Source organism: Seriola aureovittata, chromosome 23, assembly GCF_021018895.1.
Source record: "Seriola aureovittata isolate HTS-2021-v1 ecotype China chromosome 23, ASM2101889v1, whole genome shotgun sequence".
Taxonomy (NCBI): Eukaryota; Metazoa; Chordata; class Actinopteri; order Carangiformes; family Carangidae; genus Seriola; species Seriola aureovittata.
The window spans coordinates 370,901-395,177 of record NC_079386.1 but is presented as its reverse complement, the minus strand read 5'-3'; the positions used below and the strand labels follow the sequence as shown (position 1 = coordinate 395,177).

The window sequence follows — 24,277 nt, the reverse complement described above, 5'->3', positions numbered from 1 at the left end:
CATTTATGCTTTGATAATGTTCATATCTCAGTTTTATATTTATTTATCACCATATTTAAAAAAAAAAAAAAATGTTTTCCAATTTACCAAGTGAACTACACATTCTTCATTCATCATCACAACTCATCCACAGGTTTACCCCTTTGACATCTTCTTTTTATATTTGTCCTTACCCTTGTTTTTTGATTTCAAACTCTGTACAACCTCTGTACACAGTTTTTTTTACAATTTGTTTTGTGCTGTCTAAATTATCTGTGCAGTTTTAAAGTTGACCAGATCATGAAATTTTAAAACACATGAATGAATAAATAGTGGATTAGTTGGTTCATAATAATCTGATTCATTGATGATTCTTTCTTCTGTAGCATGAAAATTGAGTTTGTGTTTTCCCACATCTCCACACATCAAGTCATCTGTGGTAATGTGAGAGAGCAGGATAGTATATACATATTTAGACAATTTTGGCTTGTGGCTTCCAACATAATTTATGGTCAATACTGATCATACATACAGTGATAACAGTGGACTGTAAACCTATGTACGAAGATGTCGTCCATCTTAATTCCCTCTGAAATTCTATTTTCCTTCAGCCTGCAGTGTTCAGCTTTTATCCTGCTGCACAACCACATTCTTTGGACTGGGAATCCCAGTAATTCTATTGGCTGCATATTAATATGTGACGCAGCTCCATTGTTCTCAGCCTGTGGAGCAACAAACAGCTTTGTTCAGAATCTTTGAGTTTTATTAACTGTACTGACATTCATTCAAACCTTCATTAAGCCTCACATACTGTACGTAATTTAGATCTGGTAACTGTTCCCTCTCACTGAGGAACATTTAGTGAAGCACTTCAATCAGTCTGTAGCTGGGACAAACAGATGTTTCAGATCTCAGCCTCCAACACTTCCTCTGGGAGATTAAAAATAGAATACGTACACTCAAAAAAGGAAAGTCAACACACAGTTCATAAAAACACAAAGCAGAGGCTATAGAAGACTTTTTTTTTTATACAAAGCAAGCTTCTGAATAAAGTCTGATCAGATTCACTTTTATGTGGTCTATTCTAAACTTATATCTTCTCTCATTGTTAGTGGTTGTGCTTGGACCCATATACAGATTTCACCAATTGGTGCTTATATTTGGATAGACTCACATAATGTAGGTTATGTGTATAAATGGCCCAGGACAGGACTCCACAGATGTTTGAGTCTTTTGGACCCCGCTCTATTTGTAGTTTTAATGCCTATCTTTCTTCTGCAGGTCCAGCCTCCATGTGGACGTGGGCCCCCCGTTGTCGGCTTCCTCGTCTCCCCTGTCCCCCTCCAGCCCCACCCTAGAGGAGCGGAGGAGGCCGGGCACCTTGTTAATCTGGCAGGAGAGAGAGCGGCTGCAGCAGCAGAGGGAGAAGGCCAGGTGAACTTTCATTCATGATGTTTCATTAATGATCAAAAGCTTCAGTTGATGCCGTCTTTAAAAAGGCTTCTGACTGGTTTGGACACAGACATCACATAACATGAGCAGCATGGGCTTGACTTTGATTTGAATCAGAGCTTTTTGAAGTTTCCATCTTTGTGGAGGAGCAGCTCTCTGTCAGAGGTGACTCCCTCCTCTCTCAGAACTAATTACATGCTCTCCATGTCTTTGCAGTTTGCTAAAGTCATCGACCAAAACAGGAAGTCATGTGGCCACGGCACCACAGACAGGAAGTAGCTCAGCGTAAGTAGAGCAGATGAAACACAGAGCAGAGCAGCAGCAGAGAGACAGATCTGACACTGAGTGACTGTCTCACTTCATTCATCCTCACGTTTCCTTCAGTCTTTGCTCAGTTCAAATGAAGTGAAACTGGAGGGTGTGGACACTGTACTCGGGTCAATAAATTTGGTGTGTGTCTCCCCCTAGTGGTGCATCTCCAGAGAACAGCAGCTCCCACTCAGGCCTGCGGCAGAGATGTGCAGTGAGTAGTGTCAGTGAACAGTGGTAAACATCTGGATTCTGTGTGTGTGTCGTCATTGTTGTGAATCTGAGCTGTTTGTTTTCATCAGAGCGCTGACCAGATGAGCGCAGTGTCTCTACAACGCTCCTGCAGCAGAACAGGTACACACACACACACACACACACACATGCACTGATATAGTAAACAAGTGTACGATGTGGTCCGGCAGCGACAACATAAAAGTTCCTATCATTGGCTGTACAGTGATCGTACTTGATATGAGAAAATAAAACAATGAAAAACCTTTGTGGACTTAAAAACTAGACATAAAAAAATTAAAAAACAAAACATAGGCAGCCAAGACAAACTGTACATGTTAAGCAAACAAAATTAACGACATGAAAAACAACATCTAAACCAAATCAAATTAAATGTTTTATGAAGCACATTTAAAACAACCAGAGTTGACCAAAGTGCTGTACAATAGAATACAAAGAAATAACATGAGATTGAAACCACCAAGGAGATAACATTTGAGAAGACTAAACAATCCTTTGGGCAGAGAGAGACAAGAAACAGTTTGAAATAAAAACGAAATAAAAGCACAGAGGCTAAAAATGTATCAGCTGCTATACAATCACCTGTTATGGTGTATTGAGAATAACATGGGAGCATTATATTACTAGTGTAAATAAATAGCTGTAAACATAAATAACTGACTAAGTGACTGATATAAAATTAAGTGTATGAAATATAATCTTAGTGCAATTAATCAACCAACTTTTATTGATTTTCTCAGGGGTAACCCTCATTTCTGGTGATGCTGAGACCACACAAGCAGAAAAATAAACAGAAGAAATACAAAAAACAATTCCTAATAAAACAATGACACTTAATGACGTTCAGATTTAAAAGAATATTTGTTTATTTAACAGTGGTTTGTAAATAAATATAAATCAGTGTTGATCTTGTCTCACAGAGAGAGAGGACCAGTGATGGTACTGTAGGTGTCACCAGGAGTAAATCTAAGAGCAGAGTGATACGCAGCATCATATCAACTGTATTACTGTATTACATCAAAATCCAGGACTAAAATAAGTATAGCTTCAACATTTCTTTTTCTACAGCTTCTATTTCTGGATTTATATGAAGATTAAACAGACTCTTCTTTTTCCAAAGATGTGAATAATGATAAACGTAGTGGCTGTTCACACACTAACTAAGTACTAGTGCTGGTTATTAAAGCTCAGTGCTTCTGCCCAGTGTCAGAGTTTGTTCTTAACCATGGAATAAAACATCCTTGCACAAGGTCCACTTACCTGCTTTTCTGGGTATTTGAGAAAACTGAGAGCTCCGGGAGAAACTGTTGCAGTAAGTGTATTAGTAGAAAAGTCTTATTATTTTTGGTGTTAGAACCTAAACTGCTTAGGTTCCGTGTTCTGTCTTGAATGACATCTTACTGTCTTGCTGTGTCATAAATTGTGTGATGGTACGAAGATGTTCTGATGCGAGTCCGACACTTCTGTAATATTGACCTGAATGTGTCCTTCAGATGTCCCGTCCTCCCCGAAGTTGTCCCCTCCCTCTGGTCAGGCCCAGAAACCCAACAGCTTCCTGTTCCGTGCCTCCTCCCGCAGCAATGTCAAACCCACAGGTACAAACATCACAATACACACACACACACACACACACACACATACACACACATACACACTGCGTCAGCAAAATCTTAGCTCTGTGTGTCTGTTTGTCAGGACCAGTCTTCACTCTGGGTGAGTCTGGCAGAAGCGAGTCTCGCACAACGCTGCGTTCTCCTAAAGAGGAGAGACCGGATATCACACAACTACGCAAGGTAACGCATGTGTGCACACACACACACACACACACACACACACACACACACCACACACACACACACACACACACACACGGCAGAGAGTCCCCTGCTGCTGTCATACAGTCTGATGAGAACACTGCGGCATGTAATGAATTCAGTGCATGTCCTGAATTTTCATCACTCCCTTATCTATAAAGTTATACATGATAGTAAGGGAGGGAACAGGGATGGGATGGGAATAAACATCAGCCCGGACTTTTGACTTGGACTGACCCACCAGAACCTGTCTGGAGACACCGTAACATGCGGCCTCTATCACACTTTGCAAGAATCCTGTAGCAAACAGAGGAAAACAACACACCAGAAAGAACAACCAGCACATAAAACTGGTTCTTTATGTCACTTTCCTCTGTATAAATTAGTAGCTATAGAGAATATGAGATTAGAATTTCAGACTGGACAGTACAGTAGTAAATACAACACCAGACATCTCTTGATTTTAGTAGTTTTTTCTCTTTCACTGGATCTTTTTGTAATTAAATTCTGTAGACCTTATTAGAATTTCTGATGAAGCAAGAGCAGAAAATAAAGCTATATAACCTTTAAATAAATCTTCCTGTTCTCTGGCCACTGCTTTTTCTATTAAACTGGACTCCCTGGGAGCTGTACTGGGAACTGTGGTCTTGAACCCACTCTGCTGCTCTGCTCCTATTGTCTATTGTCTGTTGTCTGCAGAGTTTCTGCTGATGGATGAACAACTATCTGAAGCATATGTATATTTCTCTGGATTTTAAATTCTTCTTCGAGCTCTTCATACAGTTTGTTGTTGTTATTCATATAAAGTGAGTCAGCAGCGGTCCACTGTAGCCTCAGTGTTGAAACCATGATAAAGATACAAACACATAAATGGTAGTGATGGAGCCGCGAGACCGGAACAAACGTGACGTGAGGGAGATGACGGCAACACAGAACCACAGTGTGCCGTGCAGTCTGCTCCACTGGGCTGATCACCACACACAGCTCTATCCATCCATATCTCCTGTCAGGAAATGACATCTGAACTCAGCACGCCAGGCATTTCCTCAATGTTAACGCGCCAAAAAATAAAAATAAAGATTGTTCACGAGTCCCAAATCTCCAGAGTCAAGTCTTAAGTCGCTCACACACACACACACACACACACACACACACATAGCTTACACCCAACCCTTCTGTGTTCTGGATAAAGATGTAGTTAAAACCTTGGGTGACTGAAGCTTCAGAGCAGTAGGAGACCTTGGTGTAAGGTCTAAGAACTACATCTATTTAACAAGTGAAGGAGATCAGGTTCATAGTTCATAGTATGAGCTAGTTAGACATGTTAGGGTGTTGGAGGTGTTAGGAGAGGAGGTGTTCTCTGAAGAGATGAGTCTTCAACAGATTCTTGAAGATAGAACCACAGACCAGAACAGTCAGACAGAGACTGTCTTGTGTGCAGGGACGGTGATGACAGCCCACATTCATTGGAGGACGAAGGCTGAATGATTGAGTTCAAGTAGATGGAGCAGATCCAGAAGTCACTCTGAAGGCAGCATTAGTGACTGAATTTCCTTTGACACGTACCACCACTTCAGCAGAAATAATTCAGGAATGGTTTGAGGAACAATAAAGGTCAAGGTGTTGACTTGGCCTCCAAACCAAAATATCAATCTGATCCAGAATCTGTGGGACGTGCTGGAAAAACACGTCTCACCCATGTAGACCGCGCCTCGCTACTCAAAGGACTTAAAGGATCTGGTGCTAACGTCAGGGCCCCTTCAGAGGTCTTGTGGATCTGACACAGTATGAAGCAGGAAGTATATTTTCCATCAGCTTCTCACAGTTTACTGCAGATGTCAGATGGTTTCACTTTATATGATGTTTCCACATCATCACTGTGATAATCCTGGGTTTTAGTAGTTTGTGTAAATTCTGTGTAAGAAGCTTTATAATGTCCCTCTTCAGACTCTGGAGTCCTGGCTGAAGATCACTCTCCCGGAGGATCTGGGTGAGGCCTTATCGAACGGCACCGTCCTCTGTCAGCTGGTCAATCACATCCGTCCTCGCTCCGTGTCAATCATCCACATTCCCTCCCCAGCAGTGGTGAGTCTGATGAAGTTATTTGAACAGCTGAGTTTTGGATTTGGACTTTATTGGTATAGCACTTTTCATGCAAGTGAGTGCAGTTCAAAGTTCACAGATGACAAAAAAAAAAAGGGACAAATCAAGTAAGAAAGCGACAATGAGTACAATAAAACTAAGGGCTGCACGATGAATAAATACACACACACACAGTGGGGAGAACAAGTATTTGATACACTGCCGATTTTCCCCACTTTCAAAGCATGTAGAAGTCTGTAATTTTTATCATAGGTACTCTTCAACTGTGAGTGACGGAATCTAAAACAAAAATCCAGAAAATCACATTGTATGATTTTTAAGTAATTAATTTGCATTTTATTGCATGACAAGTATTTGATACATCAGAAAAACAGAACTTAATATTTGGTACAGAAACCTTTGTTTGCAATTACAGAGATCAGACGTTTCCTGTAGTTCATGACCAGGTTTGCACACACTGCAGCAGGGATTTTGGCCCATTCCTCCATACAGATCTTCTCCAGATACTTCAGGTTTCGGGGTTGTCGCTGGGCAATACGGACTTTCAGCTCCCTCCAAAGATTTTCTATTGTGTTCAGGTCGGGAGACTGGCTAGGCCACTCCAGGACCTGGTTGTCCTGGAGTTGTTGGCCAAGATTTCGCGATACATGGCCCCATCCATCCTCCCCTCAATACAGTGCAGTTGTCCTGTCCCCTTTGCAGAAAAGCATCCCTGAAGAATAATGTTTCCACCTCCATGCTTCACGGTTGGGACGGTGTTCTTGGGGTTGTACTCATCCTTCTTCTTCCTCCAAACACGACGAGTGAAGTTTAGACCAAAAAGCTCTATTTTTGTCTCATCAGACCACATGACCTTCTCCCATTCCTCCTCTGGATCATCCAGATGGTCATTGGCAAACTTCAGACGGGCCTGGACATGCGCTGGCTTGAGCAGGGGGACCTTGCGTGTGCTGCAGGATTTTAATCCATGACGGCGTAGTGTGTTACTAATGGTTTTCTTTGAGACTGTGATCCCAGCTCTCTTCAGGTCATTGACCAGGTCCTGCCGTGTAGTTCTGGGCTGATCCCTCACCTTCCTCATGATCATTGATGCCCCATGAGGTGAGATCTTGCATGGAGCCCCAGACCTAGGGAGATTGACCGTCATCTTGAACTTCTTCCATTTTCTAATAATTGCGCCAACAGTTGTTGCCTTCTCACCAAGCTGCTTGCCTATGGTCCTGTATCCCATCCCAGCCTTGTGCAGGTCTACAATTTGATCCCTGATGTCCTTACACAGCTCTCTGGTCTTGGCCATTGTGGAGAGGTTGGAGTCTGTTTGATTGAGTGTGTGGACAGGTGCAGTTAATACAGGTAATGAGTGGAGAACAGGAGGGCTTCTTAAAGAAGAACTAACAGGTCTGTGAGAGCCAGAATTCTTAGTGGTTGGTAGGTGATCAAATACTTATATCATGCAATAAAATGCTAATTAATTATTTAAAAATCATACAATGTGATTTTCTGGATTTTTGTTTTAGATTCCGTCTCTCACAGTTGAAGTGTACCTATGATAAAAATTACAGACCTCTACCTGCTTTGTAAGTGGGAAAACCTGCAAAATCGGCAGTGTATCAAATACTTGTTCTCTCCACTGTATAAACAATACTGTGATTTTGGCAGATATTGTGATTTTAGTTTGAATGATTGTTTTTTTCATGTCATTTTCACAAAAAATTGTTTTTTAAGTGATGATGTGATTTTTGTTGGTCTTGTACCAAGCAAACATGTTCCTTTATGTCTGGAGAATATGATTTATAGGCCTGGGCATCTCTGTAGCTTCACAGAACTTATGGTGCGAACAATGCACAATACTGTTGTGACACAGTTTACCATTATCAAAAAAATTACAGCTCCTGTGATTTCGATATTGCACATATTGAGATTTTGATTATATTTCGATTAATTGTGCAGCTCTAGATAAAGAAGAAAATAATGATAAAGTAACAGATAAAATAGAATAAAATACAATTTACAACATAATTACAATAAAATAAGTGAATAAAATAAAGTGACTAATGACTAAAATCCATGTGTAATTAAAAGCTAGGCTGATGAGGAACGTCTTGAGTTTACACTGCTCTCAGGTCAGATTGTTCCATCAGCTTGGAGCATAAAAGCTAAAAGCTGCTTCACCACGGGTTTGAGTCCAGTTAACAGACTGCTCAGACCTGAGGAGCCATTCTGTTTCATATAGTGTAAACATGGGACATATCTGCTGGTGCAAGACCATGAAAAGATTTAAAAACAAATAAAAGAATTTTAAAGTCAATACAGAAGCTGACAGGTAAACAGTGTTTGGACTTTCTCTCCTTCTGGTCCTGGTCTGGGCAGGTTCTGAATCAGCTGAAGCTGGTTTATAATGATTTGGATAGAACAGAAAGGAAAGCATTACAGTAGTCAAAGTCTGCTGGATATAAAACATGCATCAGTTTCTCTGTGTCCCTCAGAGAGGTACTGATGAGGTTTGAGAATTTCCAGTGTCCTGATACCAACTAATGAAGAAAGTAGTCACTTCATGACAACACAGACATGATGTTACCTAAATGTGGTTGTCTGGTATGTTTCAGCCAAAACTGAGCTCAGCAAAGTGTCGACTCAACGTGGAGAACTTCATAGCTGCTTGTCGCAAGCTGGGAGTCGCTGAGGTAAATCCATCTCCTCTTACTGTTCTCTCCTTCGACACTTTCATTAGTTTGGTTATGTTTCATTTTGCTTTCTTAAAGCATCTAAATATGTTTAAAACGGTGTTTAGTTGAGAAGAATTGTCCTTGTGCTTTCAGCTCATTTGTTTTGCTCTATTGTTCCTGTCAGGGTCGGACTGATCCCCGTTCAGGTTTTCAGTCCAACCCTCACTCTGCTTTGTGTAACTCTACTCTCTGTTCTGTCGTCTCTCGTCTCCTCGTTTTAACTACTATGTGTTTCCTCCTCACTGTGTGTGTGTGTGTGTGTGTGTGTGTGTGTGTGTGTGTGTGTGTGTGTGTGTGTGTGTGTCCTGTCCAGATGGACGTCTGTGTGTGCTCTGATGTGCTTCTGTGTAAGCTGCCCGCTGTGCTGCGCTGTGTGACGGCCCTGCTGGCTGTGGAGGGGGGCGGGATGGCGGAGAAGGACCACCTCTCCCCTCGCCACTCCTCACCTTCGTCTTCATCGTCCTCATCCTCGGTGCTGTCCACAGATTTCCTGCTATTCTACTGTGCAGCCATGATCCTGCTCTACGTCCTGTACTGCTACCTGCTTGCCTAGAGGAGACACACACAACACTAAGTACTTACATAGAGGAACTGCTCTACACACACACTGAACACACAGAAACATGTGTGGGGCAGCTGCTCTCACAGTTGTCATCTAACACAATGCTTTGCACTGTGTGTGTGTGTGTGTGTGTGTGTGTGTGTGTGTGTGTGTGTGTGTGTGTGTGTGTGTGTGTGTGTGTGTGTGTGTGTGTGTGTGTGTGTGTGTGTGTGTGTGTGTGTGACCTGAGAGTGTGTGTTGACACTCACAGCTGCTCTGGTTGGTATGTTAGAGCTTCACAGAGCAGCTGAGCACCTTTGACAGATGATCTACACACAGCTCTTCATTAGAGGTTCAGAGGAACAGAAGCACTACGCTGATGAACTGACACATACTGTATGAGAGCAGGTGAACAGTGAGATGCCTTAGCCTAGCTTAGCCTTCACTCTGTGACACAGAGAGTCAGAACAATCTCACTGGTGGAGACATATGAACAGGTGTGGTGTAGGAAGCCCAGTTAAGATACGATATCTTAGGTTCATCATACACCTGCTTTTTCCCAGCATGCACCTGTAGATGAGCAGCAAAGTAAAAGCACCAAATCATTCTCGGCCCAACCACAAAACATGGAGATGCTCGAAGTGGATCCTGTTAAGATCAGGACTCACAGAGCAGCAACAAGCTTTACTTTGTTGTTGTCGTTTGTTCAGAGTTCATCTTATTTCAACCAGCGTCCAATCAAAATGTAGGATACATGATACAACCATCAAGCACATCTGACTGTGTAGTTAACATTAAAGCCACAATAGCTTATGTTTTTTGTTTTCTAAAAACAATCTCTGACATATTGATGACACCTATATGACACAGAGCAACATTATCAGCATCCAAACATCTGCTGCTGCTGTTTGAGACAAGGCTGATGAGACAGTCAAACTGTGACCTGCATTACAAATACTTGTAGCTAAATACCAACATGCAGATTAAAAAAGAGAGATGTGTGTGTTGTGTGTACATGGTGTAACAGCAGTTTGTTATACGAACACTCAGACCAGTGTGTAGTATAGATAACTGATAAATCAGGAGGTCAGCAGACTAGTTAAGTAGCTTAACTAAATGCTCTCCTGTTGTTAGTTAGAATTACCAAATGCTGTAGACTGTCTACATGGCTGGATGGCTGAGTCAAATAGGAAGTCTGTTGTTCTTTAGCTCCACTCACCAAGTTGTAACTTCACCACTGAGATGAATTCTGCCTCCAGAGCAGCAGCAGTTCTCACTCTCTCTCTGTGTTACAGCTTAAGCTCTAGTCGGTTTGTTTGTCCTGAGAGAGAAAATATTGAACCTGAGTGAATTGTGAATGTGATTTTTTTTTTTTTTTTTTTTTAAGCTTTGAGAGAGATGCAGGTTAGTTTCTAGGGGGCCTGGACATTTAGTGATGTGATACAGTGCCTTTTAATTAATGAAAACTGACCACTTGCAGAGACTGCTGTTGTTTCTGTGTGTGCTGTGTTAACTGTGAGCAGCAGGTGGCAGTGTTGCTGCATCAAACCCCCTCCAGGCTTCATGTGTCCAAACAGACGGTACAAACCCCTCCAGGAGGTTGTGTGTGTGTCTATTTTTGTTCTCACTGGTCAGTTTGACCGGCTGACCTCGTGTTTGTATAAATGTAAACAGGTTATTAAATTATTGCTTTTTTATTTATTTTCCTCTGTTTTTGTTTCTCTTTTGTCTCTTTGGTGAATCAGCAAAGGCTTCGCTAATTTGGTTAAAGCCTGTAAGCCAATAGTTTTAAAGCTTTGTGAAATCGATGTGTGTGCTTTAAATAACACACACAGGTGAATTAGTAATCAAAAAGGGTTAGTAAAAGTAATCAATGTTCAATCGTTCAGAGATAAAAGAACATTGATTATTAAAAGGTTTTCTCCTTTCTTTGGAATGGTGAATAATTGATTGAAGGCCTCTGCTGTTTCTACCACATGCTGTGTTCGGCTTATTGCTCATATAAGGTCAATGTCTGCAACTAAACACAGAGTGGGATCTGATTACAACGCTTATCGGACTGATGTGGGTTTAAAATATAATATCAATTAAAGCTGTGAGCCCTCACACTGTGAGCCATGGGGGGGGGGGGGGGGGGCGGCAGCCAACAGGTTATATGACATGACTCTCTCACTGAATTTGAAAAACAATTAGTTAAATGTCACTTCCTGTGTCGCCTCATCAATGTAAAACTAAGATTTTTCTTACTACATTTGAGGTGGATTGGGGCAGTTAAGGTTGGGGCAGATTGGACAATGTCGAAATATAGAAATTTGTAGCGCCGTCATGGCAACAGCGTTTGATGAAAATCAATCTTTACAACAAAGCATCATCAAGGTGTTGAGGCTTTTCTGAGGATAAAACTATAAAACATGTGATTTTGTGTTCCCAGTAGGTGGCGCTATGACTATAACTGATTAATGCCCTTTAGATGTCTCCAGGCCTTTGGAGCAGATTTGACCATGTACACTAGAGTAACAACAACTTTCTGTTTCATGCGAAACATGTAAAGTAAATGCCACACACTGTCCTAAGAAAAGTTTTCACCGTTTAGCATCGCAAAGGTCCCTAGATTGCACTGAGCCGAATTGAAGTCAATGTGGTTAATCCTCTAGGAGGAGTTCATAAAAGTAAGACCCCTGTAAATGGCAAAGAATACACAAAAATTTCAAAATAAAATCACAAAATGGCTGATTTCATAAGACTGTGGCTCCAAGAGACCTTTTCGTCAGTCTCTGTGATATCAAATTGAAACAGCTACCAGTTTGAACATTGGTGTAAAATTTCGTGAGATTTAGAAGACATCAAAAATGTGATTGTAAAAATCCAAAATGGCTGACTTCTTGCCCAGTGAAAAAAAAAAATTAGCAATTATTCCTCCGAATACCCAAGCAACTCTATCCCAACATGACCCTTTGGGGGCGCTATGGAGCCCTCTGGACATGCCTGAACCCACTTGCAGATATTTGTAATTTTCATCAGATTTAATGCATGAATATATTCTTAAGCTTCAAAAATACATAAATTATAAATACGATGAAAACAATAGGTTCCTGACACCCTTGGCCCAAATGAGAGACAGATTATTTGAATTCAAGATCCTAAAACCCTAAAAATTGTTTGTAAACAGTTGTCCCCATAATGGTAAACCAAAACTTTGTACTGACATCAAAAGTAATGAATGGGTGAAGTGGGGTGACCAGCATAAATTAAATATCTTTAAATAATAAAGTAATAAAATATAAATTATTATCAATAAATATGTCAGGTGAAAATTAAAAGAATATGGTCTAAATGATATTTTTAGGCTTTGTTGCTGTTGCTGTTGGAGTTGGACTGATTCCCTCCAGCTTTAAAGGGACAATATGTAGGAATTGGTCAGCTGTCAAATTCATACTCCAGACAAATAGGGGGTAGCACATTATCAGGAAGTTGGGGCATCTACTCCTCTTGTAAAAAACAAGGAGTTTTTACTGGCCCGGTAAAGAGTAAATGGCTGCCACACAGGTTTATTCTCTGCTAGTTACTACTTCATCCTCTGATGTTGGACTGGACGCCACAGTGACTCACTTTGGCCTCTGGAAGTACATTGTGGTATTACAAGACAGGATAGGCCCGGGCTAGCTGGTTAGCATGCTAACGTCAGTAGATATCTCTGCAACACAAAGACGTGTTACTTCTTTTGTTCTTTTTGAATGTTTTAAACTAAAATACCCATGTTGCTGTTTATAAAGACCCCAAATTTAAGAATTCATTCTGTTGAAATATAGTTTTATAACTCAATTTACTTATTTAACAAAGTGTATAAATCACTGGTTCATTTTGTCCATCTCTCTGCTGTCTCGAGGTCAGAGTGTCCATTTTAAAAACCTCCCCTCCCCTGACTGAAGTTTTTTTATTCACCTGCTGTTCAGATGAAATTTATACTGTTTCAATTCAAATATATATTTTATAAATGAACTGGATAAGCGACACACAGTAACTCATTCACTGGCTTAGACCGAATTATATTCTTAAACATGTTAGCAGAGCAGAAATACTGTTGTGTTTTATATTTATATAATAGTCTTGTATTATTAAGAATCCTTTTTGAGTTTATATAAATCTATATGTAAAGTTTTTTTTTCTTCCTGCTGTAAAGAAATTATTAAAAATGAAACTTGGACCAGGTGCTGTTTGTCTGCTTGCTTGCTGTCTTGCTTTTGCTTCATCAGCCAGGAGCTGTACATGTGATAAGAGTATATGCAGCTGCCTGACCAAAAAAAAAATCTTCCACTTCCTAGCTTTTGTTTTCAGTTGCATCTCCTGGTCTTCAGTGGATGGAGTTACGTGGCCTCAATATGAGATTAGTTATAGTCAAACCACTTTGATTTTCATGTCTGATTGCATCACCACAGCATGTCCACACAAGTTAAATTTTCATTTCAAATCAATTTTGATTACATATGATATTCTATATTTCTGTTCTTTTTGCCAAATCCCATCAATCAATCAATCAATCAATCAATGTATTTTACTAACAAGTATTCTCTGCCACAGAGCTTCGTTGTTGACCTGCTGCTAATTCCTCACACTATAGTCTCTCACAAATACACTATTTGCTCCTGTTTTAGGAAATTATAAACCCTTTTTAAAAAGTGAAACTATGTACAGTTCATTCAGAAAGTATTCAGATCCTTCAATTCTTTCATGTTTTGTCTTATGCTCATCAATTTATACTCAATGAGCAAAAACAGAAAGTTTTGCAAATGTATTTCAAAGTAAAAACAGAAATCTCACATTGACATAAGTATTCAGACACTTTACTATGACTTGAAGTTTAGCTCAGGTCCTTCATTTCTCTGGATCTCTCTCATGTTTCTACACCTTGACTGGAGTCCACCTATGGTAAACCCAGTTGATATATATATATCATATGACATAGACAGCTGTCTATATAAGGTTTCACAGCTGACGACACAGATCAGCAGAAACCATGAAGAGGAAGGAACTGCTGCAGAGCTCAGAGGCAGGATTGTGCTTCTGCTACATTGAAAATTCCCTAGAAGAATCGTGGTCTCCATCATTATGACATGAAAAAGTCTGAGTGACCATCAAGTTCTCGGTCACCTCTCTTACTAAGACCTTCTCAAGGAAGAGTCCTGGTTGTTCCAGACTTAAGACTGATGGAGGCCACTGTGCTCTTGGAGAAGGTTCCCAATGATTTGCAACATAACAAAACTTGAGAGAATTAAAGGGTCTGAAGACTTTCTGAATGCACTGTATTTGTGAGCTGTTTTGTCACCCGTATGTGCGGGGGGTGTTTCCTCCACCAACCAGCCAAGTTACTGGACATAAGGTCACACACCTTTCTAAGTTACAGTGTTGAATAAGGACCAGAGGTGTTTCTGCAGAACATTATGATGTCACAGTGGTGTTGACCTTTGGCCTTTTGGATGTAAAATGTTATCACTTCATTTTATCCTCATAGACATTTGAGTTCAATTGTGTCATAATTAGTGTTTGTAGAGTTATGTTAGTTCCCAATAGTGTTCCCAATATATTGCATTCGCAAGAACGTGAGGTCACTGTGACCTTGACCTTTGACCACCAAAATCTAATCAGTTCATCTTTGAGTCAAGTGAATGTTTGTGCCAAATTTGAAGTTCTGTTAAGGCGTTAATGAGATATCATGCCCACAAGAATGGGCCAGATGATCTGAAAACCATGACAAGAACCAGGCCTAATTGGTCGGTTTGACTAATATATAACTGGTTAACCGGAGTAGTTTGGGACTGAGAACCACAAACAGGGTCAGGAAGCTGCAAAATGTTAGAAAATTGACTAATGCAAACCAGCTTGGTTCTTGATGGTTGTCGTGATTTGGTGTGTGCGGTGAACTTGTGAGCAGACATGTGAATCCACTGCCCTCTGTGCTTTAACTTCCTCAGCAGCTCCTGTGTGTTCTCCAAACAGCAGCTTCACTGTCATAGACTCCAGCTGGTTGTGTTGGAGCCGCTCACTGTGTAAAGTGGAGGGCGGAGCCTGTCTGTGACTCAGTGAACTCTACCGTCTCCTCTTTGCTCTCTGCAGCATCACACTGTGTGTTGTCAGGCTCTGGATTATCTCCATCTCATGTGTTTTTTCAGGCTTTCAGGCTCACCACTTAATCAAGTAATCAGCACAGAGTAAGCAGCACTGATTATGGTGATTTAATAATTACTTCGAAATGTTCTGGGGAATGTCAGTGTTTGTGAGTGAGTGAGTTCCTCCGGGGGTTTCAGTGGTCACTGAGGATGATCCAGGGGCCCTTCTGACTGACTGAAATTAAAAAGATTCAGAACTACTTCGGCAGACATCAGTCACAGAGGAGTGATGAAATACATTAACACACAATGTTAGCTGATCGTAGTGGAGCTTTAGGTGATGATTTTTAAAAAATCATTAAATTCTCAAGTCTAAAGGCAAACAAATAGCATTTTACCAGAAAGTTGGGGTGTCCACCAGGGGCGTTTATAGGGTTTGAGGAGATTGGGGGCTTAGCCCAGCCATGTGTAGAGTGATCCGCGGGGATCCTCCCCTGCAAAACCTTTGAAAAAACATACTCTAGTCTGATACTTTTTTATACACTCTGGCACCTTATTTACATTCAAAGCACATTTCTTAATCACTGAAAAATTGAAATGTGTACCTCAAAAACTGTTCATCTTTTGCTACAGTCTTTCTCTCTCTCTTTCTGTTCTCGCTCTCCATCATGTGCTGCACTCTCTCTCTTTCTATTTCCATCATCTGCTTCTGGGGAAACAGTTAAGTGCATTTATTTTAACACTAGTTTATATTAAATTTGAACTTCTTTCTGTCACACACACACACACACACACACACACACACACACACAAACAAACAGATTTTCAGATACAATTAATACCGTGTGTATTGGTTTTAAACACCTTATAACTACTTGATATATTACCAAGTATTCTGTATTACAAATACATATCATGGCATTTTGTAACAAAGCAAACTGATTGAAAATTGGTTGAAAATTCAGAGGGTTTTTATGATTTTACTTGCTTGCGGATAGAGTAGAGCACCTGCCTTCATTAGGAGGCGCGGCTTCACTGTTCCAAACCTACAATAAGATGAGTCAATTGTTGCTTTTTTAGTTTGCTTAACGGACATCTGATCAACCACAAGAACTCAGCTAAAGGACAATAAAAGAATGCTGTTGGATCACATTAGTGTGGCCTGCTAGCTTAACAGTACCTGCAATCAAATCCTCATCGTGACTGACTGCAGTGCCGAATATGATTCATATCATAAATAAACAGGCAAATTTAACCATCACTGATAAGTTATTACACAGGCTTAATGCTTACCCTTACTCCTCTTTTTGAAAAATCCAAAAAGATGTATTTGTTTTTTTCCCTTATGTTCTTTGCCATGCCTACGCCATTTCTCCTTTGGAACTATTCACGCTGTAATTTGAGTCGCTGACACCTGACCGCAATACGTGTTATGTCACTCACTCACTCACTCAGCGCTGACCACTGGGTTACAGACCCTGTGACACCCACACATACACACACACGGACCTGACAGAGACCTGCTCAGATTTATGTTAATAATTATATCTGGGGCTATACTATACTAAACTGGCGACGCCAATGGTGTCCACTCCTATCGTAAGAAACCAGGACCCGCAGTCTGTCACATTCCAGTCTTCCCAGTCAGAGAGACAGGGAGGATGCAGTGGTGGTTAGCATGCTAACTTCAGTAGATCTCTGCAATACATAACATCAAAACTGTTCTTTATTTCACATTCTGTTGAAAATCTTAGTTCAATCTGGAGAGACTCGGAAATATTTGAACAAGCAAAAACGTTTATTGCCATGTGCAAAACAGGAAAAGTGAGAGGTGAGGGAGTCTTTGGTAATTAGACCCCATTGTGATGCCATCATATTAGAGAGGGGGAAGATGCTGTGTGTAGTGCAGGAAATCTAGACACTGGTGGTGGTTGTGAGGATGAAATGATGAGGACTCAGAAGATCTGAATGTGATGATGAATGGATTCTGATGAGCTCAAGCTAGAAGCTGGACATGCAGCCAGGAGATGAAAGGGGAAGAGGACGGTCGCAGCAATCTGCCTGAAATTACAGTTGATAGGAGAACAGATTTAAAGTTGAACAGCAACGAAATGATTGGCTGATTGAGATCATGTGTAATATGATAGGTTGTCTCTTTAAATATATTCTTTGTCTAAATTTAAGCTATGATGATGCATCATCCAGGTCATACAGCATCACAGTGGTCATGTCAGTTTAACTTTGCTGTTGGGACCCTTCATATCTCTTGCTCTCAGTGCATTGATCTTTTCCGATTAGACTGCCACATCACCATTTTTTATTAGGTCAACTAGTTTATCTGTCATAGAGCCCCTTTACCACATAGGCATGCAGGGAGCCATGCTAGCGCTGTGGCTAGCTAAAACTGTGTGCAGAGGTTCCTGACCTCTCCTCTAGTGCCACCATGAGATTGACATGTAGTGAAATATCTTTAAAGCTATACTGGATGGACTGTCATGACATGTGGTACAGATCCATGTTGCCCAGGCAATCCACTCTGATCCTCTGACTTTTCATAGCACCACCAGCAGGTCAAAACCTCTATTTGAGTTATATCTGCAAAACTAATGACATTCCCATCAGGCCCTGCTGTAATTTGTGTTAAACACACAGTCTGTAACTTCTTAATCTAGGTTTCTCTCAATCAAAACCATAAGAAAAGACAACATTGGGTGATGTCATGAAGTAGCATGGGATCATGGGAGTTGTTGTCTTCACCACCATTACCGAAAGCTCCTTCTGGTTTGGATTCCTTCAGTGTCAGTGGTTCAGGAAATCAAACCATTAAAAACACTGAATAAAGCAGTTTTGATTGTTTCTCTGATAATTTATGAACCAGACGTTGAGCAGGTTTTTACCAGCAGCTGAATGATCCACAAAGGTGTCCACCTCTCCATTACAAACAAATACAGATCCAAATTAAGGCAAAAATGCCCTAAAAATAACTTTAAAAAAAAAACAGTAATTTACCAACGCTTGTCAGCGGACACATAACGTCAAGTAGTAGCTGGAAACGGAGACTGCTTACCTTTGATTCTTTAATAAAATATGAACCAGATGTTCCGAAGTTTTTACCTGCAGCCGAATAATTCCCAATGAGCTCCTGCTCAGGGAGACCAGGGGATTAAAACAAGTAAAAGAATAAAGCAGTCTCACTTTTTTTTTAAAAATCTGTGATTTGCAGATGCTCTCCAGTGGACACAGAATAGGAAATCTCCAGCAGCTGGGAGCTGAGCTGTCTAACATTACTCAGCTTTTTTCTCTGATAATTTCAGATCCAGACGTCCAATGACTACAATCCTTCACCTGGTTCAAATATATGGTGGTGTAGAAAGTGTATGTGGCTTAAAACTAGATAAAAGTCAATGTTGAGCTTCTGGCAGGAAACTACAACACCTAGCCATGCATAGGGGATATGATGTCATTGACAGTCGGCCAAATGACACAGAGCGTCATCATATTAAAATTACGTTTTCCTCTAGGTTTCAGAATATCTGGGAAAATGTAACAACAACAAAAAAAAAAACACAGACATTTTAATATTATAACTTTAAGTGCTAATTACAGTAACAAGTGTTAGCATGCAAAACTATGATGATGAACAAGGTAACATTAGCATGTTAGCGTAGGGAGCATGTTGCTGTTCAGCTCAAAGCTAAATGCTAAAGATGAACAGTGTGTTGTAATGATTTCGCCACTTTATAACAACCTCAGTTTCTAAGTTATTATGTGCTTGTTTAACATGAATAAACAGCCAATCAGATGACGGTAAGTGCCGAGTGGTCAAACCTACAGGAGTATCAGATGACCACATGAAGGTTAAATATAGGAGCAGACACAGGTTTAGCTCACTTTTAAAACTCTGTCCAATCTTATGTTTCTGTATATCTTCACTGGACAATGTTATTTCTCAACTGATATATTCATTTCCATTCCTAATGTCCATTTTTTTTACATAATGAACATTTATTTCTATGCCACGAGGAGATGATTCTAGTTATTACTTACTAGCGATGATCCTGTTGCAGCCGGACTCTGAAGCTCGTCTCACTTGCATGAAGCACATTGGTTTGAACCTGTTGTATAAAACTTCCGTCGTCACATGACTCAAACTTAACTTAACCACTAGGGTGGGTGGAGAGGATTGTGAACACATCCATAACCCACAAGATAAAATGAACATGGAGGAAGCAGTTGAGCTTTTGATGGATGTGGTAGGACAGACCCACTTGACTATCAGGTCGTCCCTTGGACAAGTTCTGTGATAACTGCACTCTCCTTAATGACTGCTCTAATTTCTTCGAATCACTAGATGTCGCTATGTTTTCTCTCATCAAAGCTTCAACTGTTTTTCTGACCCAATCAGGAAGAAGCCTTGTGGGGCTTCGTCTGCTCAGGCATGAAATGACTTAAGAACAATTACTGAACTCAATTTTCTGAAGACCTGGAAACCTGTTAACTTTATCATAGATTTTTGATAGATTTAATTTTTAGTTGGGAATTATTTAACCTGGTTCATCAAATTTAATTCAACCCAGTGAGTCACATGTTAGCCTGGATTAGCTAACATGTGTTTGAAGGTTCAGCTGAGCGTTTCCATTAAACATCACAACCTTTCTGTTTTATAACATTAGTGAGGTTTTTATTTTGATCTGTCTCGTTGCTTGTTCCAAAGGAAAGTGGAAGTGAATCTGATTTAATGGCTTTCACTTCAGGCCTGGAGGCATCTGACAGGGTGTGTGGATGTTTCTCAGATAACATGCTCTGCTACAGAATGCCACTGAGCAAGTCTTATAAATGTGTTAACCCCTTCACCACCTGGCTGCCCTTTATATTCACACATCAACAACACCTCCATTACATTTCACAGACAGACTGTCGCTCACTTTATCAGTAATCATAAGATCTGGATGTAACTGTTAAACCTGGAGCCTCCTCTCCTTCAGGGTGAGATGCTACCTGGAGTTGTATCTAAATGCAGTCTGACTCACTGGATGTAGACTGAAGGTATACTCCTGCCACTGGCCGCCTATTTCAGGCAGTGTTCTCCTTGCTTCCTGCTTCTGATGCCTATTACCATTTTCAAAATTCCCTTTGCTAAGGGGAAACAACAACAACCTCCGAGCTGCAGCCTTCACACTTGCAATCACACAGTCGACAAAAATCTTTACTGTTTTTGTGGGGGTTTTTTTTGCGGGGAATCAGCTGTTTCAATGATGGTGCTTCCCCATGTGCAAATGTTCCACTAGGGGTCGATACCACAACATTTCTTTTCGATCTGATACGATGTAATACAGAGCCAGAATCACAGATATTGGTGCTTTTTATTATTAAAAGTGGCTTATGTATCATCATGTAGGGGAGAGCAGTGTCATGATTTATGAGGCATATGCATCATCAAAATGCAAAATCTTAATACATTTGAATGAGCACTAAAGGATTTGTCAAAGGTTAACAAACATTTTAAGGATGGTAGAAATAATACCTGCTACCTGTGAGGCCTGGGTTTGACTCCCAACTGAAGCATGTGTGCAGCAAAAAGTGGTTTCTTTTATTCAACACTTTGTAAAAAAAAGTGCTGCATGAATGACAATACTATTTTCTCAAGGTACTTTTGGTATTTTTGTGAGAGAGACAGGAAAGGGAGAGAGGGGATCACATCCAGAAAACAGCAGGGGCTGGATCCTACCAGGTAAGGAATGAAATTGAACAGCATATGCTCGAGCAGGTGAACCACCGAAGGCGCTCCATTGTTGCTTAAATGTGTCGGAGTGGTGCAATGTGCTGTGGTTCATGTGCGCACGAAATGAGAAGCAAAGTGTGGGATGAACTGTGGGACATTGTTTGCTCAGGCAGTTCTACTCTGAAATGAGTCCAGCATAGAAGAGAGAAACTGGAAAAACAAGACATAGAATTGAAAGTATCAATATTTAGTCGAATCTGATATATAGTGGCTTTAACAGTCTTGAAATACCCAATTCTATTTCTATTTAATCGACCTAGAGCAAATGTACACCTTACTCATATTCATTGTACATGACAACTAAACTGACTGCTGGAGAATTCTAATAATGCAAAATAGAGACACATGTCATTCAACAGGTCAGTGAACCCTGCATGTGCCAGGTATAAAGTAAATGCGGGGAAATTAGCTTTCTTTCCAGGTGCGAATGAGAAGAACAAATAAAGCATTCTCCCTCTTACAAATTAAAAGTTGAATTCACAAGAAATTAACCTCAGTTCAGTCAGATGTTTTGCTGCTACAGTGTTATTTGGTCTTGCCTGGTCATTGTGACTAATGTTAGCGAACTGTATGACTCCTTTCCACTTGTGCTACTGTGATGCTACAGTTTTCAGGCTTACAAGCAGCATCCTACAGGGCCGCAGTTCCTCTAATCAACACTAGAATCTGGCCGCAAAAGAGATCAATCCCCATAGACTCCCATGTTAAAATGTCCAACTTTACAGCAGAAATAAACATGTTTACAGCCTGGCACAAAAACAGTTTTGGTCTCTATAGCTAATTTCCTCCTTCATGACAACCGCACAGGGAGTGAATTTTTAGGGTTTAGGATGAGCATGCTTGCCACAAACCAACAGTGTCTCGGCTCCACACACACCCCAACTCTTTGTCCATTTTTGGATTAGCTGGGAGTTATGGGTGGACTCAGACACAGCTAAGATGGTGACAGTGGAGTAGCTCACTCTGAGCCTCAAAACCTCTCTTCAGAAACCTGTGGGTGATGTCATGGAGGCTACATCCATCTTTATTTTCAGTCTATGTCTGCATTGTCACTTTAAGTAGAGAGACTGAGTCAGGACGTGGTTAGCCTAGCTTAGCAAAAAGAATGGACACAGGGCTAGCCTGGCTCTAGCCACACCTCTAATGACTGAGTCCTGACTTCAGTTGTATTTCATCAAACTACCAAAAACTATGATGTGATTTTTTTCTACTAAACCACTTGATGCATGCAGACACTTTGTAATTTACCCAAAAGCATTACAATTACATGTGATGTTATGTCAGTGAAACAATATGACAATAAAAACAAAGGAAATTAAGACGACCGTCCTCTGAGCGCTGATGGTGGTTAAAGGCTAGATTTGAAATTAATTTAACCAGATTAACCAAATTAACCAGACTGAATCTAGTCCAGTGCTTCTGACACCATCAAAAAAGATCACACTGTTTTAAATGCATTAATTAAAACAAACTGGGGCTCAACATCTGGGATCCTTAACACATTGATGATAATAACAAACAAACAGCCTGTATCTCATTTCTTTAATTTGTACACAAACACAAATGTACGAACAAAAGCTTGTTCTGGAACAATTTCACTAAATCATCTTGTCGGAGATGATTATTAAAGCTCTTGAAAGGTGGGTGTATATCACCTGCATCTGCTCACTCCTCTCTCTGTCCCTTTCCCAGGATTCCCTGTGTTCTCCTCAGCTCATCATGGAGGATGAGGGGCTGAGCCGGCTCGCCCAGACTGTCCAGGTGTTGGTTGACCTGGCTGACGGCTCCCAGAGGGCCCCCAAACAGGAAACGTCTGGGGCTCCTGGCGTAACACAATGCTAGTTCTACGTAGCCACATCTGCAAAGATTTGACAGCATCACACCAAAGAGATCCATCTCAGGGCTAGAGTTTGTATTTAAAATGCTTCATATTTGAATAATTCCATTGACTCTTCCAAACATCAGATACATGGTTATGGTTAAAATAAATCTGTGAATGACACCAGAGTCCTCTTGTGTCTTTTTAATGTCTTCCAGTGTATTAGTATGTCTGTGTATTAGTGCAGAGCTGGAGTTAGGATATGGATAGCTTAGTTTAGCATAAAGAGCGAAAACAGTTTGTTTAATCTGTAACTGAATTGTAAAAGTGACCATTTGTGTTTTTAGGGAGAGTTACCTGAATGAGCTATTTCTTGACTCGCAATATTGAATCCGTCCACCAACTAGTTCTGCACAGGTTCTTTGGTTGCAGCACAGGTGTCCTGATGTAGTTAGTAACCTCAGGTTTTGGTCTCTGTGTTAGGTCTGTCTACAAATGATGTCACTTGAGTCAGTGTCAGTCTAAAAGCTACAAGTTTGAAAAGTAAAAAAACACCCACAGGGGTGTGCAGTGGCGGTCCTAGACTCTGGGACTCCAGGCAAAGAATCCTGCCCCTCCATGCAGACTATAGGCAGATGCTACAATCTACGGATGTCCCCTGAATGCCTTAAATGCAGGCAATTGGTACACACCATCAGAGCACAGCACACATCAACAGGGGCTCCATTTAGGGGGGTTTTGGGACAGCAGAAGTGCACTGTATTTAATCTTTAGGTTTAGGAGGTTTAAGGGGGGTTATAATTTGTCAATGCAAAATGTCCCAATATTATATTATATTATCAATATTAGATATTTATCCCCTAGGGGAAATTCCATGTGTCCATTAGCTCATTGTTGATAATAATACTAATACTAATACTACTACTACTACTACTAATAATAATAATAATAATAAAAACAGCTGATAATAAATAAACAATAATAATTAGATTAGTCCACTTCCTTTGGCTGAGGTGTTGTATAGCCTAATGGCAGTGGGAACAAAGGATCTCCTGAACCTCTCTGTTCTGCAGCGCAGTGAGATGAAACGTTTGCTGCAGCTGTAGCTGCTTCTCTGTCCTACCAGAATGGAGAGGATTGGTATTGTCTAAGATGGCCTCCATCTTACATTGCATGCATCTCTCCACAACAGTCCTGAGTGAGTCACTCACAGACCCAGCCTTTTTGACCAGCTTATCCAGTCTCTTTGTGTTCGCACAGTCCTTTAACAGCCTCTATTAGGGGTATTAGGGGCCAATGGGGGTTCCTTTTCCCCTTGGGAGCCCCAAACATTTGCCTGGTTTCTCTCTCCTGATAGTGCGCCTATGAGTTTACCAAGCCTTTAGCATAACTCAAT

The 24,277-nt window shown here is 40.7% G+C and overlaps 1 protein-coding gene across 2 annotated transcripts in view; it reads left to right on the top strand.

Annotated features, from left to right (window-relative positions):
* Positions 1-23,069, top strand: part of lrch4 (leucine-rich repeats and calponin homology (CH) domain containing 4) — a 64,163-nt gene extending 41,094 nt beyond the window's left edge. The window contains exons 10-18 of one of the 2 annotated variants that reach the window (XM_056368734.1): positions 1,261-1,413; positions 1,648-1,716; positions 1,900-1,954; positions 2,043-2,094; positions 3,486-3,587; positions 3,688-3,785; positions 5,754-5,891; positions 8,516-8,593; positions 22,755-23,069. In XM_056368734.1, the coding sequence (XP_056224709.1) occupies positions 1,261-1,413; positions 1,648-1,716; positions 1,900-1,954; positions 2,043-2,094; positions 3,486-3,587; positions 3,688-3,785; positions 5,754-5,891; positions 8,516-8,593; positions 22,755-22,904 (895 nt within the window). In that variant the 3' untranslated portion in view covers positions 22,905-23,069. Of the gene's footprint in view, positions 1-1,260; positions 1,414-1,647; positions 1,717-1,899; positions 1,955-2,042; positions 2,095-3,485; positions 3,588-3,687; positions 3,786-5,753; positions 5,892-8,515; positions 8,594-8,948; positions 13,381-22,754 lie in introns of those variants that run through there. The other variant, XM_056368733.1, reaches the window with a different exon arrangement.
* Positions 23,070-24,277: the final 1,208 nt, after the last annotated feature.